General features: G+C 42.4%; 1 protein-coding gene across 1 annotated transcript in view; it reads left to right on the top strand.

Moving 5' to 3' along the window:
- has2 (hyaluronan synthase 2) overlaps positions 1 to 20,829 on the top strand; it is a 23,950-nt gene extending 3,121 nt beyond the window's left edge. Inside the window, exons 2-4 of the mRNA XM_080769036.1 lie at positions 12,311 to 12,937; positions 17,036 to 17,137; positions 17,258 to 20,829. Of these exons, the coding sequence (XP_080625162.1) occupies positions 12,311 to 12,937; positions 17,036 to 17,137; positions 17,258 to 18,187 (1,659 nt within the window). The 3' untranslated portion in view covers positions 18,188 to 20,829. The remainder of the gene's footprint in view (positions 1 to 12,310; positions 12,938 to 17,035; positions 17,138 to 17,257) is intronic.
- The last annotated feature ends 485 nt before the right edge of the window (positions 20,830 to 21,314 follow it).

Here is a 21,314-nt window from a genome sequence, read left to right on the forward strand (position 1 = left end):
TCAGTCATGTCTTATCTGGCCATGTTGTTGGAGAAGATATTAACATGACACGAAGACTTGGTCACATTAAAACGTTCACACAGTTTACATACTGTACAGCAACATATATAGCTTGGATACTTCATGTCCTAATGACGTCACTGACTAGACATCACAATCACTGCCTGCAGCACGCTCTTACTATTGCAATGATCATTTGAGATATTTTACCCTTGCACCGAAGAGTGAAAGATAACGATAGGGAGCAAACTCTGCTAATGATCCTTTGTCACATGTCACATGAAGATAATGCTTAAGATAATGCTTCAAGTTTCACATGCATTCAGCTAGCCTGTATTATATATCCATACATCAGTGCTACCTGTTATGAAACTCTGTTCTAAGTATTGGACCCTCGTCTGGTTCTGGTGTGTGACGACGCGGTTGACATTTCCATGGTTCATGGTAGACATCACAATCACTGCCTGCAGCACGCTGCCTTCAGCGTGCTCTAACACAGCTCTAAAGTATGTTACAGTTCAGGCAGTGCACCATACATATAAGTACATTGCATATTCACGTACAAGTACCAAGTATCAGTACACAGCATGTTGTATATCACAACACTACCTATACTGCCTTCTGCAGTTAGCTGCTATAAGCAGTTACACCTCGTCTGTGGGTCCGGGGATTCAAACTCATTACCACTCACTCAGGTCACTAGCCTTCCTTAATTTCCTTAACCTTTTAGTCAAGGAGTATTAATAGGACTTAGTTTGTCAAAGTTATATTTGTCGTCTTGAACTCATGTCTACATACTTCAGGTCATTCAATTTTGGCATGCCCTCAAAGACATCTCATCAAGACCAAGAGACACTTTTTGTATCCTTGCTTTATGAATGCAGCAGCTGCTGCTCAACACCCAATATAATTATTGGGACAAAAACATCTACTGGCTAAGTGAGAACTGAATATGCAAACTTAGCCTACCCCCCACAGTGGCTGCCATCCTGCAGCAGATCCCCTCTCTAGCCTGTAGAAGCCACATATATCCTACTGTGCATAGGACCAGCACACATGTGTAGTCCTACTGTCTATACACACTGACTAGTATAGACACAAACAAATTCTAGAGTCTCTAATCTCAGCCCTGTAGGGAGTTCTTCTGCTGGGCAAGGCTCGGTATACTGCTTGCTTGATGAGGAAAGCATTCCAATCCTTGGCTGGCCCCTATTAGTGTGATATTTAGTACTGTATGCCGACAGTATGGTGAGCAGACTGTTGGTGTTCTGTAGACAAGTTGCCTAAACATTTACATTTTCAGTAGCTTGATCTTGAAAAAACACGCTGACTTTCCAATGATAATAATCATCAAGCTAATTACTAACAAGCTAATTACTAACACATCACAAGATAGAAAGTTTATGTTGGCCCAGATGACATAATGTGCAGTGTGCAGTCCTAGAGGATACAAGCACACTAAACATTGCCTATACTCTCCCTAATCATTATCACCGTATGGCTCTTCCACTGGGCGCACAGTAGGCCTAAATTTGATTTGTAACTCTGAGACTGTACAGATGCAACCAAATTGACCCATTGGTTACATCTGTAGAGTCTCAGAATTAAATTAACACCGAGGATTTTACTGTGTATATTTAGAGGAAGCCATTCCATGACTGGTGCCTATTAGGACTTGCACTGGGTCTCACGTGCCATTACTGCTCGCAGCAAGGGTCCATGCTAGCTCTAATGTGACGTCCTTGGGGCATGCATGGGAACTATGCACACAACTAGGTCAGAGAAGAGAAGTCGCACATGTTGCTTTGCAGCCTGTGTATGATACATTGGTAACCATTGAAAGTAACCACCGCACACACCCTGAATCTATTAATCCCACAGGGTTAGGCACATTTTATTTATGAAGCATGGGCATGACAGCATAGCAGCTGTAAAAAAGTGGCACATCTAGCTGTACCACACAACTATCTAAGTGAGTTGTTGAGTTCCCCAGCCTTAAGGTGGGGAACCTTACAGGTCGATACCTTACACCCTTACAGGTCGAGTTTTACCCTTTTCATGTCACGCACCCCCTAGAGAGGGTGCACGCACCACAGTTTGGGAACCCCTGAGGGAAAAAAAGGAAGCGACCAAGTAGACCCTTGGGGGACCCGGGGCAACAACTTAGGGTTTAAGTGAACATACTGTATTTGTTTGATGACTATATAAATTAGTATATAAATGATACAAGACAATGTACATAATCTTTTATAAGATCTTGGATACTGTAATACTTTAATGTTCCCTCAGGGATGAATGAAGTGAATCTGTAATGTGATACTGGTTCTATTGCGTAACTCAGCATATAACTGTGGTGTAACTCCAGGAACTAAGAAAGAAACCAACTTCTGGTAACCAAGGAACAACATTTTGAATTAAGTTGTAATGAGATCTAATGAATTTCATTAATGCAAATGAATTACTCTCTTTTCAATTTCTTCCTGTTTGTTTGGACCACACACTATACTACAGCTTATCTCTCTGGTTTAAGTATCTGTGATAATAGCTGGCACTATGAATAGCACATATTATCATGTGGAGCGGAAGAGAGCTAAATAGGAAGGTGTGACACGAATGGATGAGATAAAGATCAAGAGAGAGAGAGAGAGAGAGAGAGAGAGAGAGACTTTTGAATGATAAAGTCAGTATTTGGCACAGTTCAAATAGTCTAATGACTAAAACATTGACAAAACCAGCCACACATATGGGTTTTTCCTGTTTAGAAAGCGCACAGATATCTGCTCTATGCTGTAAACTAAGGATCGCAAATCTGAATTGTGGTCATCATGTACACACAGTCCATCTGCAGAAAGATATTAAAAAAGTGAGACTGTAGTCACTGTACCATAGAGAGGTTTGGTGTGACTGGGCCAGTGGAACATCTTACAGCATGCTAAGCTCAACTCCAGTACAACAGTTGAATGAGTTGAGCCAAGATCATTCATTACCATGATGACTCCCATCTCTCTGCCTCTCTGTTGTGTTCATTACCATGATGACTCCCATCTCTCTGCCTCTCTGTTGTGTTCATTACCATGATGACTCCCATCTCTCTGCCTCTCTGTTGTGTTCATTACCATGATGACTCCCATCTCTCTGCCTCTCTGTTGTGTTCATTACCATGATGACTCCCATCTCTCTGCCTCTCTGTTGTGTTCATTACCATGATGACTCCCATCTCTCTGCCTCTCTGTTGTGTTCATTACCATGATGACTCCCATCTCTCTGCCTCTCTGTTGTGTTCATTACCATGATGACTCCCATCTCTCTGCCTCTCTGTTGTGTCTCTCCATCCCTATCACTTTCTCCTTTTCTCTCTGTCTCTTTCTGTGTGTGTGTGTGTCTCTCTCTCTCTCTCTCCCTCACACACACACACACACACACACACACACACACACACACACACACACACACACACACACACACACACACACACACACACACACACACACACACACACACACACACACACACACTCTCACCCTAAGCCTCTCTCTGTCTCTCTAGACCTGCTGCTGCAGCTCTCCACTCATTCACAAAAGCAAGAGTGATAGATCAGAAGACAAGAGCATGGAGGAGATACAGAGAGAGAGAGAGAGAGAGAGAGAGAGAGAGAGAGAGAGAGAGAGAGAGAGGCACTGTGTCACACCAGTGTCGTCATAACTTACCAAGCAGTGTGATGTCATATGCCACAATGTTTAGGCTCAATTTCTGTCCATTTGTCTGTTTCATAAAGTGATATGTTTCTGGACATTCTCACAAGTTTACAAACAAATTCACAGAACCTGTGAATAAAGTGATTCGGCCTCACTACCCTGCTTAAAACCTCAGTGTTCATTTATCCATTTCTAACAGAGAGTATAATATTGCGCCATCCTGTGAGAGGGTTATCTAATAGTCCAATAAACAGGCTGTACACTTAAAATCATGGATTCACACGATCTGGCATTTATTGATTGCCCATAATTATCTCAAATTGAATGGTCATGTGATATACATATGAACAGCAAATACACATATGAAAGCAGATACGACCTGTATACATCACGAATCAGATTCGATCATATCAGTCCGCAGATCGAAGGGCCCCTCGAAGCACAGACCCGACGCGTGTCGTTCCCGGAGAATTCTGACGTGTCACACTTTTTCCCAACACTATATAGAAAATCGCCCTGTCACTCTGTGACCTTGCTTGGGCACAGCTCAGCTGCACACTCTCTTAAAGTAATAGTAACTGCTTAAGGGTCTACTTTCTCCCATCAATAACCACATTGACCAATTTCACCCTTTGGTTACATTACACTCCAATAGTGCGTTCACACGAGCAGATGCAAAGATACAGTCTACCATGCATTTTCACTGGAAGCCAGCGACGTGAAACTACGACGCAAATCCAGCATTTGTAGCTGCTGCAAAAGATACAAAGCTACAAATTTAACAAGTTGAGCTGGGTTCAACTTCCAAATGCAATACACAACTACAACTATAGCTGCAATGACGCAGTGAACTCTGTTTTTATCTGAAACATTTTCTAAATATGAATTTAGGCCTACTTATACCAGCTCTGACTCTCTCTCTCTTAAACGGCACTGAAGCCAGTCTTAGTGGCCTTGTCCCACCTGATTCCAATAACACAAAGGAAGAGGAGGAAATGGATTTAAGAGGGGCATGCTGGTGGGGAAAAAAAAAAAGAGGATGTTAAATTGTAACATTGAAACTTTGTGTCTCTGCCAGTCGCATTCCTGCCCACCTGATTCCAATCATGTAGGAAGACGTGTATTGCATAGCGCAGTGTAGTGTGTGGTGTATCATGATACTGTTTAGTTTTGGCTCTTGTAATGCCAATGCCCCCACAAGAGCATGCCTCCGCCACATGGTAGGGGGGGTTTACAGGGAGGAGCATGCCTCCAGCACATGGTGGGGGTGTTACAGGGAAGACGTGAGACAAGAGAGGGACAAAGCTAATGACACGGCACCAAATGAATGAATGAAGGATCGAGGCTCTTCACTGATATTACTAGAATGAAGCTTAATTGTCCCTCTCATCTTTGCTCCTCCTTCTCTTTCTCCACCTCTTTTGCCACCTCTTTTCTTGTAACACCACCACCACCCCCCCCCCTGACACACACACACACACACACACACACACACACGTAGCAAAATGGCTACTTGCCGTTATGTGAACATAGTCAGTTCAAGTTCAGACTACTTGAATCTGATTTCACAGCTCAACTTACTCCCACAGACTAGAATAAAACTAATCAAATTGTATGTTTAACTGTAAATTGAGACAGTCCAGTACATGGAGTCAATGATAGAAGCCAACTCCCATGTCTCTCACAGCCTGTTGTAGCAACGTTGTGAGGAAGGAGTTTCCTGCCTTCTGCTACGACTGTCATGAGGCTGTCTGAATGTAATGCTTTTTAACACACACACACACACACACACACGCTCACACACACACACACACACACACACACACACACACACACACACACACACACACACACACACACACACACACACACACACACACACACACACACACACACACACACACTTTCAGAAGTGCATGCTCACTCTAGACATGGCCTTCCCTGAATTCAACCTTGACTGTGCTGTCTGTCTTTCTGTCAATATGTCTACCAGGCCTATTTGTTCAGGATTCTATCTGGCCTGTCTTTTAGCCTGTCTACTCATCTTTTATTACATCTATCCACCCACCCATTCACCCATCAATCAGCCAGAATTCTTGTCTGCTTTTCTCTGAGTGCATGTACAAAGCATTGAATGACAATATAGACAAGCATTACACAGCACTGATTGGCAATACATCAATGGGCATAAAAGGGACTGACAGATACCCTCTAGCCTCTAGTATTAAAAAAATAACAGATCTACAATCGCGACAGAACAGCTATTTTCACTATTTATTTTCGTCATGACAAATCATTAAACCACCAAGATTTGAAGCTTTTATTGTTGTGTATAATGACATCATATGGATCCACAACATCTTCATGTTAGTCAGTGTATAACCCTCCACCCTATAGTCTTTAGAAGTCATTTTATGAAGCACATTTCCCCATATACTGCTGTTCTCATAAATATCCTCACCATTACATCATACGAGCCACAGGTGGGAGCTGCCTCCTTCCTTCGTGCTACAGCAATGATTTGTGAACATCAATCTCAATACATCTATAGCCAGTGGTATGAAGAAACTACAGTGCTGTACTTAAGTACAATTTTGAGGTACATTTACTTTAGTGTAAGTTACTTTTTATACTTTAAACTTAAATAGTACAAAATATTGTACTATTTACGCAAAAAATATTTGACAGCATTAGCAGCAAGTTATTTTGTAGATTTATATTATTAATGCAAAACATACATTAACCACTTAAGCAGATCGACAAACTCACAAGCTTGTGGATATGCTATTTTTTAAAGTACTTTTACTTTGGTACTACTTAAGTATAATTGTCATGCCACTACGTTTGTACTTTTACTCAAGTAAAATGTTGAGGTATTTTCATATTGTGGCACCAATACTTTTACTTGCTCAAAAGTACTTCTTCCACCACTGTCTATAGTCAAGGAAACGCTGAGTCAGTCAGTTTAGGAGTAGAATATGAAGACATGTTCTGCTGCCGCCCTGTACTCCCCTGCCCTCTCTACTCCCCTCTGTCCTTCATGGTCCCACAACAATTTCCAGGCAGGTGTGCAGCAGCATGCCTCAAAGACACACATGCACGCATGCACACACAATCCGTCGAGCCTTGTTATACTTCATGCTCCATCACAGCCCCATGGAACTTCTCCCTGTTGAGCTACAGTCCACCCTCCTGTTCTCCTATATGCTTAGTCAGTTACACCCTCCCCATCTCCCTGCAGTATATACAGACACACACGTCACGCACACATATGTGACCATGAGTACGGTACATACAGAACACATGTGAGCTGAAGACACGTACAGACTGAGTAAATGCGCGCGCACACACACACACACACACACACACACACACACACACACACACACACACACACACTCAATGCTTACAAACCGAGATTGAACACACACATACTGGAGGTACACACCAGGAAACATATACACACAAACACATGGCCAGTCTCAAGCAGCAGGCGGGCTTAATGGCATTCACATTTACCCAGACAAGCAACATAAATATCGGACAGGCCTGGGGCTGTTACATAACATTAAGTTAAACCTACTGCACATGTGACGATGGGCTACGATTTTCAACATTGCTAAATGATATCATCTTGTGGATAAGGGTTGAATTTGTTACAGTTGGGTCAACCATGAGCTCTGTAACGTTTCATTGGGACGCATCTTACATGTACTATTTACTCATTCATCTTTGCATTACTTGACTTGATCATTTACTGTTATCTCCGAGAGGATTGTTTGATAATCCTCCATAGAGAGATTGTTAGAACCACATATTGTACTTCATTCATACATTCGTTAATTCATCCATCCATCTGTAAATCCATCATTTAGCATGGCTGTAATCTTATCTCAAAGACAGAGCCAAGTGGGAGTTTCCCTCTAGAGAATATTGAATAACGTCAGAGTGAGATCCAACAGCCCAACACAAGGTCACCACACACAGACACAGACACACATATGTTCGTGGAGTGCACAGGAGACAACGATTGGGTGACATCATCCATGTGTTAATGACACTTTCAACATCATGCATAAAGCCTTATATGCGTGAGCACACACACACACACACACACACACACACACACACACACACACAAGTGCCAAAGTGACATCATCCACATGTGCCGAAGAAACAATCGACCCAAATACTCCCTTGATTAGAGGCTCTATTTCTCTGAAGTTGGATTTCAAAAAAGCACATAGATCTAATCGATTGTCACACATCGTCCTTTCACCAATGCTTGCCACACCTATAGAGGTAATATCATTGTAAAGATTGGTCTGAAAGTATTGTGTGCAGTTGCAGAGATGCATATTTCACTGGCTTCCTATAAAAGTACACAGTAAAATCCTTTGCGTTAATTTCATGCCATAGAGTTTAAACAGAGAGGTTTGTCGATGAGAAATCTCCTTCCACCGATTGACTTTTAGTTTCTACAGAAATGAACAAAGCATTACAGAACACACACCTTAGGCTGCTCATTTATTGGGCAATGTTATGAGTGCTTTTTTTCTTGATACATCACGTGTCTGTGTTTTTTGTTTTAAGAAACTGGGTTCAGTCTGAGTTGATGGCAGGGTTTCAATATATTGTGAGCTCACACACGCACGCACGCACGCACGCACGCACACACACACACACACACACACACACACACACACACACACACACACACACACACACACACACACACACACACACAGAGGCTAATGTACTAATGAGTACACTGTGCGCAATCATTCCTCATTGTTTTTTTTGTACAAACTCAGGGGTGTCAGGGGGTTTTATATGTTGATGTATTTTAGTGCGCGCGCGTGTGTATGAGTGTGTGTGTGTAACATGTGTCAAGGGTCTTGTAAATGAGCGTCTGACGTTAAGAGGTCCACCACGTGCCAGCAGAGGCCTGCTACATTAGTTGTGGCCTTCTCATCCAATGATCAAATGAACAAGGCATTATGTCTGTGCCAAGGAGTGTGAGAGAGTGTGTGTGTGTGTGTGTGTGTGTGTGTGTGTGTGTGTGGGTGGGTGTGAGAGAGAGAGTGTGTGTCTGTGTGTGTGTGTGTGTGTGTGTGTGTGTTGTTCCCTGCTCTGGCATTATGTCTCCTCTATTTCTATCCCTCTCTTTCTGTCTCTTACCTCTTTTTCTGAGCCTCTGTCTCTCGTCTCTGCTTTAGAAAAAACGGACTCACTGTCTCGTTTTGTCTCCATCAATTGCTTTTTCCCCATTCCTCCCTGATTTTCGTCCTCTAAAGTTGAATTCACACTCCCTCACACAAAGCTTGAAAATGAGCTTTTACGACACTGTTGTGCAACGGAGAATAAATTAGACTACCGTGTATGTTTTATTTTTTCATCATTCTTGTTTTGCTCCCTCGCTATCTGTCTATCTGGGTTTAGGTGTGGTGTGGAGAGCTCCTGCCAGAGAGTATGTTCATCTCATAGCATTATTCTCTTGACAACTCTATTGTTCGTCACAACTGTGACCAGTGGCCGACACACCCAATCACACATTACCACCGAATGTGATCAACTAGCGTGACAATAACACCTCTTCAGACTCCACCTTGGCCCATAGCACTTTAGTCTCCGTAGCACTTGCCCTAGCCTCGACGACCTTGCTTACTTACTCATCCCATGGCCTAGGGGGCCGTAGAGGTGTCATGGTGGATGCATGGGCAGTCAGGGATCTCCAGCGATCTCGGTCTTCCGCTGTGTTAAGCAGGGTCTGGAAGCTGCAGCCAGTCCATTCCTTGATGTTGTCCATCCAGGACTTTCTCTGCCTGCCACTTCTCTGCTTTCCTTCTACTGTCCCCTGTAGGATGGTCTTTGACAGCGAGGTATGCCTTGTGACATGACCATACCAGGCCAGTTTGCGACATTTTACTGTTGAGAGTAGAGGCTCCTGTTCTCCAGCATGGATGTCTAACGTAATCATTTGTCCGGTGTTCTTTATATGATATACAGTACATGTACTGTATGTAGCATCCTTCTGTAGCACTCTCGAAGGACTGTATCCTGCGCTCAGTGTCCGCTGTGAGTGTCCAGCTCTCACAAACATATAGTAGGGTGGCGAGTACAAGTGACTTGTACAGCCTAACCTTCACCGGGAAGTTGATGGTGTTGCTTCTCCAGACTCTGGCCAGTCTTGTCATGGCTGATGTAGCTATGCCGATTCTTGTTTTTATCTCCTTTGTGGAGCTGCCATCCTCACTCACGAAAGACCCAAGGTAGTCCTTTACTACTTCAAGGGTTTGCCCGTTCATTGTGATGTTGGTTTGGTGTTAGTTGGTTGTGACTGTTGACTAGGATCTTGCTTTTCTCTTCACTTATCTCTCATGCCATATGCCCTCGCTACCTCTTCCAGTCTGATGGCGAGTTCCTGGAGTTCGGCTTTGCTTTTCCCCATTAGGTCGATGTCATCTGCGAAGTGGAGGTTGCAGATGGGTCATCCTCCGATGGATATGGAGGTGTGATACTCTTGAAGTGCCTCATCCATGATGTTTTCCAAGAAGACATTGAATAATACAGGGGAGAGAAGACAGCCTTGAATGTTTTAAAAGGTTCTCCCATGGTGTTGTTAATGAGAACTGCACTGCTTGAGTTTGTATAGAGTGATTGAATAACCTGTATGAGGTTATTGTCAAAGTTGTAGTTTCTGAGAACCTGCCACAACCCTTCATGCCAAACACGGTCAAAGGCTTTCTTGAAGTTGATGAAGTTGTGATATAGGTCATGTTGGTGCTGAAGGTGCTTCTCAATCAGTTATCTGATGTTGAACGACCTTGCAGGCCTATGCAAAGGCCTATGTAATTTAGATAGCATATATTATGTAGACATTCTATAGTGTATACTGTACTTAGTTACATTGTACAGATATTCTACTGTTAGACGGATAGGTTCTTAATTTACTTATGATCCTAATCAGACGTTAACTGAATACATAAGTCTGTGTGTGATGCGGTGCACTTGCACACACTTGTGCCACAGTCTCACTGTGTGTCTCGCACACCACTATCTCAGTGGTGTTGGACTATATGGCTAGTTCCACTCCATAGCTGAGATTATGAATTCACAACAATAGAATACCGGTATAGTTGCCGTTGAAGGACTGGAAAACAACTGTGACACTGATCTCACACACACTGATTTCACACACACACACACACACACACACACACACACCTTTCACATAATTCTCTCTCCACACACACACACACCTTTCACATAATCCTCTCTCTCCGCGCGCACGCACGCACGCACACACACACACACACACACACACACACACACACACACACACACACACACACAATATATATATATATGATGAAGGAATTATATGTATACTATATTCCTGAAATCCAGTATGGGACTCTCAAATGTAGTAGGGGAGACGGCCACGTGCAGCGTCTAAAAGCTCTTGTCTTTTTCTTCCCACGGAGATATAAACAGATGACATCACAGGGTGGTCCGCACTGTGCTGGGCCGAGTTGAGCCTGCACTGAGTGGGTTTGCTCTGGTCTGCCAAACAGATGGCGGTAGCAGCATTACAAAGGAGAAATACAGCATAACAACTACTGGAGTGGACCATAAGACTTTGTTTACCTGGGACTTTGTGCATTAAGCATCTATTAGCTATTGAATAACAAAATTAGTCACAGGAGGAGGTCTCTCATGGTTACTTGAGTAATAATAACTCTTTGTGGACCAGCTGGTCCAGCAGGGTGAGGTTTTAACCCATTCTGACCTGAGATCAGATTCATACGAGGTTTCCACTGGACACACGCTGGTCTGATTAACCCATTCTGACCTGAGATCAGATTCTATAAAAATATCAGTCGTTCTTCGATTTTTCAAAAATAGCAGACCTACAAGCTCGTAGCGCGCCACTCGGTGGCGCGCTATGAGCTTGTAGATCTGCTATTTTTCAATAGCTAAAGCATAACATGATGCTGACACCAATATGGGTTCCCGTACAGAATGGGTTAAGGGTGGTGGTCTGAAAAATGTTGGAGGACCCTAGTTTTAGAGGAGTGGAGGTTTGTCTCATGAGTATTCACACAACACCTGGATCTGGGACTTTTTGGCTGGGCTGCCAGTTTGCCTCTAAATTAGGTCAAGACATCTTGTAATGTGCGACCACCCGCGTTAAAGAAAGTTGGAACAATCGGCTACTCACAACTGTCTGACATTTAGACGGGGATTTTGGGGACGGGAAGAAGGAGGGAAGAAGAGAGGGAGGGAGGGTAGACATTACTGCATTTTCAACCTTAGTTTGTGCTTCTCAATCTCAATACATTAGAATAAATGTTCTAATACATGTTACATTATATATAAATACATTTTCTTTTTACTCTCCACTTCCACTTTGTCACCTCTCACTACATTAGTTTTGTTGCATTGCAATCAAAATAAAGATGTGTCCTTTTACCAGATTAAAGTTATAATCTGGGTTTATTCGTAATCTCTCTATATTCAACTACCAGTTTATTCTTCGATTGTGCCTAGATAAGATGTCAAAAGGTCCTAAACTCTATTCACCCCGTTTTCCTTTAATCTTTTGTCCCTAGATGAAATGCCAAAGAGGCCTCACCTATCTGCGGGTATTCGGCACCACCATGTTTGGCGTGTCCCTCCTGGTGGGCATCTCTACAGCCTACATAATGGGCTATCAGTTCTTCACCACTGCCCGCAACCACGTCTCCTTCGGCCTGTATGGCGCCATTCTGGTCATCCACCTCATCATCCAGAGCCTCTTTGCCCTCTTAGAACACCGGAACATGAGACGATCCTTGGAGACGCCGATCAAGCTGAACAAGTCTCTGGCATTGTGCATTGCATCATATCAAGAAGACCCAAACTACCTGAGGAAATGCCTGATGTCCGTGAAGAGGCTGTCGTACCCGGGTATCAAGGTGATAATGGTGATCGACGGCAACACGGACGAAGACCTTTACATGATGGAAATATTCAAAGAGATCATGGGATGGGACAAAGCAGCCACATACGTGTGGAGAAGTAACTATCATTTCAAAGGACCCGAGGAGACGGATGAGAGCTATGCGGAGAGTATGCAGCAGGTCTCCAGGCTGGTGCTGAACAACAAGTGTGTCTGCATCATGCAGAAGTGGGGAGGAAAGAGAGAGGTCATGTATACAGCCTTCAAAGCATTGGGGAGGAGCGTGGACTATGTGCAGGTAAGATTAGATGGATGGATGGATGGATGGATGGTTTATTAGTGTGGGGAATTTGGTAGAAAATTATGATAGGTTATATGAACAGATAGGCTACCAGATGTGCAGATGTGGGATGAGTAGACACTGGATGTTCACAGCCTGTTTGAATGCTACTGTAAACATGTGGAGGCTAGGACATTAAAACATCTGAGGAATGATGGAGGGCGCACATGGAAGACAGACTGAGGCAGGGAAGGAGGCTGTAGGGCAGGTAACGCTGGGGAGTACGAGTGGGGGATGGAGGTAGTACGACGGAGGGAGAGAGGGATGAAGGGATGGCTGGGGGGAGGGAACGAGGGCTGTGCCAAACCAAATATGGGGTCTACAAAGAGTCTTTTGTGTCTGGTTAAGATGGATGGTGGCTGTGTGCATCATGTAGTGTGGTGTAGCATGAACAAGGGGCAGGGCAGGGGAGCCGATGACTAAATGTAACAGCAGATCTTTTACATCATCTACACATCATTCAAAGTCTGGCTCAGGACACAAAACTGGGTCATGGAAAGACAAAGAAAATCCCCAAGTTATGTGTAGTCTAATAATATATATACTACACAACTGAAGCTACTATAGGTGCTTTTAGCCAGTCTAAGATGGATGGTGGTTGTGTGTACGCAGTGTAATGTTGCGTGAAATAGCGTGAGGGGCAGCAGACAGCTAGACATACTTAGAGAAGACCTTTTTTTTCCACAGACCTGAGAGTCACATCTAAATCACAGGAAATATTGCAACATTTTGTTGGAAGGCTGACACATAAAATCAAGAACACAATAGCAGTAGTGTTGATTAAAAAAGACAAACAATAAGGAAAAAGGGCTTTAATGAGAAACTTAAATTGCAGCTGTGCTTGACATTCTGAATACCTCCCTTGACATTAGCTGCCACTTTTGCGTGCCTTGCTCAGGAGAGGGTGCATGTGTTTGTTCCGAAACCCTAACCCAAACCTAACCTCACAGAAAGCCACCGGTTAGTTTTAACCTGCCACAAATGTTGGGAGGCACAGGTGAGTTGTAACCAGCCATGCATGTCAGTAGCGACATTGTTGTCGGACTAATGCCTGTCAGAGTGTTAGTATGTCTAACCAACATACGTATGCGCCCCGCTCATGAGCTATTGAGGGAGGGAGGGGAGGAGGCTCATATCACCTCTCTTGACAAGATTGTACTGCCTGGCCTCGTTCAAATGAGCACCCTTTGGGTCAGAGGTTTGTTTAGGGTAAGCCTATTACATAGAGTTCAAAGATAAATGCATTATACAAAGAAACTCTGACCGTGTCATGCCAAACCTGGGGTATTCGTAAATTTGATTATTTCAAATCCAGGCTTTGGCAAGTCTTGGTGATATTCTCTCTATGGTTGTTGGTTTCAAGCCTATAATTTGCTTTGACTTTCCCTGGCATGCTTATAGAATGTGATACAGCTTTGGAAATAGGGCGTTGCACAATTCCATAATGCCTATTGGATCTGCCTGGATTCAATTTAAATTGCATTTCATTTACAAAACCATTACCGATGCTTTTGATTAGACATAAAGCTTTATCATTGTCCAGCAGAAGCAAATGTCAATGTCAGATTGCACAAGGCACAAAATGTAACCCCACAAAAAGATGGCACTTCAGTGTTGCATAATGGACACCATTGTTTTATGTTGGTCTAACAGCCTCAGACATTTTATTGCATCCACATTTTTGTGAAAAGTAGGCCCCATGCTAGGGTAGTTCTCGATTAACCTCTTGACTGCAATGAAGGACAAATCCTCTCAGAAACAGCGTATTATATCCATGAACAGATAAACATCTATTTAAATTGGAGGTTCACAAGGTTCAACTACACCTAGATGCTTTAGACATGCAGTACTGTACTGTACATCAGAAGCTCCTACAATGTAATACATTAAATGTTACACAAAGGGATTATAACCACTATCTTTGACTTTAATTATGTTAACTTGGGGCAGGTACAGTAGACATTAAAATGTGTGGTAAGTAAAAAATGCCAGCCAATAGTCAGAGCCATCAGGTTACATTTACAATACGATGTTAAAGCTAACTCATGGCATTAAGAGATGCCCATGCCCACTTGAAGGATCAGGCACAGTTTCCTCACCCAGGGCAGGAGTTAGCCCAGCTTCTTATCCAGACCTCAGTTATATAAAACTTGATTACTGTGACTTGCTACTTACTGGCCTCACTCACATGTACACATAAGCACCTCCAAATTATACAGAATGCCGCAGCAAGCTTGTTCTTCAACCAGCCAAAATGTTCACTTCTCCCCCTTTCCTGGCTCCCGCCATTGGCTCCCAGTTACTGCTTGCACAGAGTACAAAACACTGATGTTGGTCTACAACACAACCAAAACAAAGCTAACACAGAGAAGCTGTCTGAACCTTCCCTAAAACATCCACACGCCCCAGACTCCAAAAATGTGGAACAAACTCCCCATTGCAGTTAGAACTGAAGGCTCACTTGCAAATGTCTGCTGCAACCTGAAGACTCACTTCTTCAGACCACCTTAGCCTGTAACACCTGACCTAGCCTTAATGACCATGCAGTCTTATGCAAGTCTTACCTTGCTTGCTGTAAGTTGCTTTGGATAAAGGGTGTCTTCTAAATACCTTAATTGTAAATTGTAGGGCAGACAATTGGTGTAAAATCAACCTTATTAACTCAATAGTAGGGCCTACTTTATTAGCCTTAATTCAATAGAAACTAGAGTAGTTGTGAGGTTAAAAAGATCCTTCATTGGCATGACGCTATCAAACACCTGCACCAGGCTACAGGCTGCCAGAGCCAGCTTATTTAGACATACTTCAAAACACTTCTGCCATTTATGGACTGAATGAAAGGGGAAAACACAGAGAGAGGGAGAAATGGGTATGTGCCACTCAAATGCTTGCCAAAAGTGAGTGTTGGTGATTATATCCAAAGCAATAGTGGGTGGTGATTACTTGGGTGTGAAGAATTCTGCTATTCATTGCAATAGAAAATTGAATAGATTATGTGCTGGCAACATATCCTTTTGCTTGATTCAGACCAGTACTAGACTAATTCAATTTAGCTTTTATCACAGAAAAGTAGCCTCAATACACTGAAGACAAGTTAAGGAAGAACAAAAGATACATTTTCTAGATTAACTTCACTTCATTTAACTATCACACAAGGGGAGATACAAACAGCAAACCATGTGTTTTCTCATGAGTCACCAGTCTTCAATTAGGCCTAATGACATCACCTGTGTAGGTGATGTCATTAAGGACTAAGTGAAGACTTCACTCCCAATTTAGGCATGAGGGAACTTTTAAGATGAGATGAACATAAGACCAGACTGTTATAGGCAAAACATGTGATACACTCATCATTAGCAACCGAATTATCATATACTGTAGACGATTGTAGTAAAAAGTAAACATAAGCTTTAGATTCTTTATTCATTAGAATGATTGCCTCTAAAGCCATTGGAATGTCATAATTATAATTAACCACTGCCTCATACAAATGCATGGCCAATGCAGTGATGGTGTTTCAGTTAATTCACCAATAGCAACACTCCACAGAGCTTCCTAATCTGTCACAAGTCACAGAGAGTGGCTGTAATTGTAATGAGATACAGGTCCCAAAGGCTAAGTGGTGTTGTTGGCGAGGGCATGGGAAAGTTTGAGGATTTTCAGTGTTGTGTCCGCTAGGTGCCTAGGTGTGAATTCTAAAGTGTTTGCTGCCTCCAAGTTGAGAAGTAAGTTCGAGGCACTAGTGTGATTTGATCACAACCACATACATTTCCATTTTATGGGCCATTTTATGGTATGGCATTCAAATAATCAATACTCATTATTATCAAGCATTACATATTTCAAATGCAGAGTTTGGGCTTCATCATAACTTGAGAATGATTGAGAGAAATGAATGAATGATAAAGGTTTCCAAAATTATATATTTTATACTAAATGTATCAAACATGGTTACTAGTGTTCAGTAGACTATATCTGTCATATAATACAATGCTGTGGAACAAAGCTTGTAAATCGTATGTAGTAAGTACTGAGCATTTTGTGCATTTCATTTAGGTGTGTGACTCTGACACCATGTTGGACCCTGCCTCATCAGTGGAGATGGTTAAGGTTCTAGAAGAAGACCCAATGGTGGGGGGCGTGGGAGGTGATGTACAGGTATATCAATTCAAGGTTTTCAATTAACATAATCTCCTCCTATTTTTACTGCGTATAAGCCATGCTTCATCATTTATCATCTCTTAAATCATTCTCTGTAATCTCTCCTGTTCCATCTAGATCCTGAATAAGTATGAGTCATGGATCTCCTTCTTGAGCAGTGTGCGGTACTGGATGGCCTTCAACATAGAGCGAGCGTGCCAGTCTTACTTTGGCTGCGTCCAGTGCATCAGTGGACCATTAGGAATGTACCGGAACTCTCTCCTGCACGAGTTTGTGGAGGACTGGTACCACCAGACCTTCATGGGTTCTCACTGCAGTTTTGGGGATGACCGGCACCTCACAAACAGGGTTCTCAGCCTCGGGTACGCAACCAAATACACAGCGCGGTCGAAATGCCTCACTGAGACGCCCATCACATACCTGCGCTGGCTCAACCAGCAGACTCGGTGGAGTAAGTCCTACTTCAGAGAGTGGCTCTACAACTCCATGTGGTTCCACAAGCATCATCTGTGGATGACCTACGAGGCTGTGATCACGGGGTTCTTCCCGTTTTTCCTCATTGCCACTGCAATACAGCTATTCTACCAAGGAAGGCTCTGGAATATCCTCTTGTTCCTACTCATTGTCCAGGCAGTAGCACTGATCAAGGCAGCATTCGCCAGCTGCCTACGAGGCAACATTGTCATGGTGTTCATGTCGTTTTACTCCGTCCTGTACATGTCGAGCCTATTGCCAGCTAAAATGTTTGCCATAGCGACAATCAATAAATCTGGATGGGGCACTTCGGGGAGGAAAACCGTTGTGACGAATTTCATCGGCCTTATTCCCATATCTGTTTGGTTCACCATCCTCTTCGTTGGTATTATTTATACCACAATCCAAGAGACCAGAAAACCTTTCCCTGATTCAGAGAAAATAGTTCTGATCATAGGGGCGATTGTGTACGCCAGTTATTGGGTCATGCTTCTGACGTTGTACACGGTGCTGATAAATAAATGCGGGAAGAGGAAGAAAGATTCTCACTACGACATGGTGCTGGATGTATGATGCAATAACAGTGCTCGTCTCTTTCCAAGAAACATTCTGCTAATGGGCTGCTCTCTCACCATGTGACGTAAATTAAACTGAATAAGAGGGACACAATGGCTACCACAAAATGTAATTGGAAGCTGTGACTTAAAAGTAGATGCAAACAATACCATTCTTAAAATTGTCATACCCTATGGGTGCTTTTGTACATGTCTTGTACAAGGATTGTGGTAAAATGATTACAGGCTATGCACCAGTATTTCCCCTAGTAATAACTGAGTGGTATACATGAATAATTTAGAATACACAACATGTTTGTGTGGTTGCTAGTAAAAAAAGTCATTATTTAGTATTTCTAATACTAGTATTTCTACTAGTGTTTATCTCCACTGCCAGATGACTGTAAACCGATAAGAATTAATACCATTGCGAGAACAAGGCGTAAAGAGACAGTAAGGTTTACTGTGCAATTGTCAAATTGACTATTAGGCTTAGGGCACCCTGACAAAAGGACACCCCACCCAGTCTAGAAGTTAAGGTGCATTTATTTTATGTCACATGGTCTAAACACTCAACCATTTTCTGGGCAAAAAGCATTGCCGTATACCATATCCAGTGTTCTTAAAAATGCTTTGGAAGTGCTGCAAAGAACACTTAGAAGGGGAAAAGGGTGAGGAAAGGGGGAGCTGCTCTTTCTCTCTCTCAATGTTTACAAAGTGAATAATCTCAAACTGATCACTGATTGGTAGATAGGCTCTCCGGGATCAGGTGACCAGAGGTGAAGTCATGTGACCAGAAGAGAGACAGTGTATCATTGCTGCTGTGACTGTTTTGTTTCTACAGAAACAAAGACCATGTTTTTCTTTTTTATATTATGAGTGTATGTGTCAGAAATGTTGTAACACTATTTTGATTTTAATGTATTTCTTTCTGCCAACATGAATGATACCACCAAGTGGACATCATGGGCTTGTTCCAACCCAAAACGTGTTCGTCTCTCCATATGCCCTTGCTCTTATTCAATCTCTGGCAATCCAGATAATGTCATCTCTTTCGACAGTATCCTATGGAAGCTGTCAAGCTGAGTCTGGTAGAAGATCAAGTTGAATGAGGACGTGAAATGTTTTTTAAAGAAGAGGAGAGATATGAAGGGAGAAGATGGTTATCCTCAAAGAGGATACAGCATAATTTGATAAATACATTTCCATAGATTGTTATCCATACACATGCAATACCTTTATTAGGCCTAGTGAAAGGGACAAGAGCACTTGGAAGAGAATGACATTTGGAATGGAACAAGTACTACAGACTGACATGAATTTAAATTCTATGCACTTTTATGTCACTCTCCCATGGTGCCGCGTGATGCTTGACGTATAGTAATGGAGATGATATACCTCAGTGGTTCTGTTTGCATTGCATCAAGGTGACAGGATGTTGTCCGAAGGCAGGCACATTCTGAAGGTCTCAAGTAATTTATGATCTTTTTGTGATAAATAAAAAAATATATAAAAGTGTCCTTTTTTATACATAGTTTAAGTCAACGCTGGATTTCTCTGCCTTGTTGGCCCTTTGCTGTAGCCGTTGACAACTTATTGTATTTTGATGCATTTTTATAGACATTTTTATTCTATTTTTGCTTAGCCACCAAAGATTCTCTATTTTCTTTTCTTTTTATATGAAAACATTGAAAAACATTGAAAATGTGTTGTGCTTTCGACTGTTCTGACAATGACGTATATATCTGACCAAACAATGTGAAATTACAAGCTGGGGTTTTGTCTGCAGTGATAATAAAATGCAATTTCTAGGGATAAGTTATTGATTTAAAAAAGGGTGATGAACCTGTGTTTTTTTGTACTTCGATAGAAAACCAGCATATTTATATAGGCTAAGACCTTAATGTGATTTAGAGATTTATGTCCTTGGATAATATAAGATATGTTGGTATACATTTCATATCCACAGCAAAAATGCCACGCTTATTAAGTGATATCATATTGTATTAAGGATAACAAGTTGAAGATGAAGATACTAAAAGTCAACATCAACATCAACCAAATAATTTGCTAGTGCAATAAGATAAATTGACTTAAATCATCTTAAAATTGTCTTACTAATCCTGAATACAAGCTAAAATCACTTTTAAGCTCTTTATTATTATTATTGTTCGAGGGTTCAAATATGGGGAATGCGAATGCACCATATTTAGTCCTAAACATAATGAACAAATAAACCATAAAAGTTCCAGGAACATTTGCACAAAATGTTATCTCTACTCCAAAATGTGTAACTTTTTACACATATTGTGCCTTAAAGAACTTTTAAGCATTTTAAGGACAGACTTACACCAAGGTATGATGAATGAGACCAATAAATGTTCCATGAAATTGTTTTCGTCCCAGACTAATCATGGGCAGTGTTATCTTGAAGCACTTTTGTGTTGTGCCAAATAAAAAGAACAAATATTTAATATGTCTGTGGAGAGAGTTGCTTTATTAAAACAAATCAGACTGTTGTTAATTAGTCATTAAGTACAGTAGTGTCTCATGTATGAGTGTCTTTGCAACGAGAGCCTTGAGATTTTCAACAATAAAATAAACAACAAATGGGGTTCAACAATTTTGAGAAATTGACAAAGGATCAAACTGATTTCTTCTATACACATGTGGTTCCTACACAATTTCATACTTTTTCCAGACTCTAATTTCAGGCCTGTTGGTCGCTCCCCGGGCAAGCTGCGGCCGAAAATTGGAGGTGCCAGAGATAAAAAGTCGGTTCAGTGTCAGAGAGAATTCCAGAGCGGCACAGCTCTTCCCCCTGGCCGCCCAGGGCAACAGAACAGCAGTAATATCACAGCTCTTCCCCCTGGCCGCCCAGGGCAACAGAACAGCAGTAATATCACAGCTCTTCCCCCTGGCCGCCCAGGGCAACAGAACAGCAGTAATATCACAGCTCTTCCCCCTGGCCGCCCAGGGCAACAGAACAGCAGTAATATCACAGCTCTTCCCCCTGGCCGCCCAGGGCAACAGAACAGCAGTAATATCACAGCTCTTCCCCCTGGCCGCCCAGGGCAACAGAACAGCAGTAATATCACAGCTCTTCCCCCTGGCCGCCCAGGGCAACAGAACAGCAGTAATATCAC

This window comes from Protomyctophum bolini (assembly GCF_963924005.1).
Source record: "Protomyctophum bolini genome assembly, chromosome: 7".
Taxonomy (NCBI): domain Eukaryota; kingdom Metazoa; phylum Chordata; class Actinopteri; order Myctophiformes; family Myctophidae; genus Protomyctophum; species Protomyctophum bolini.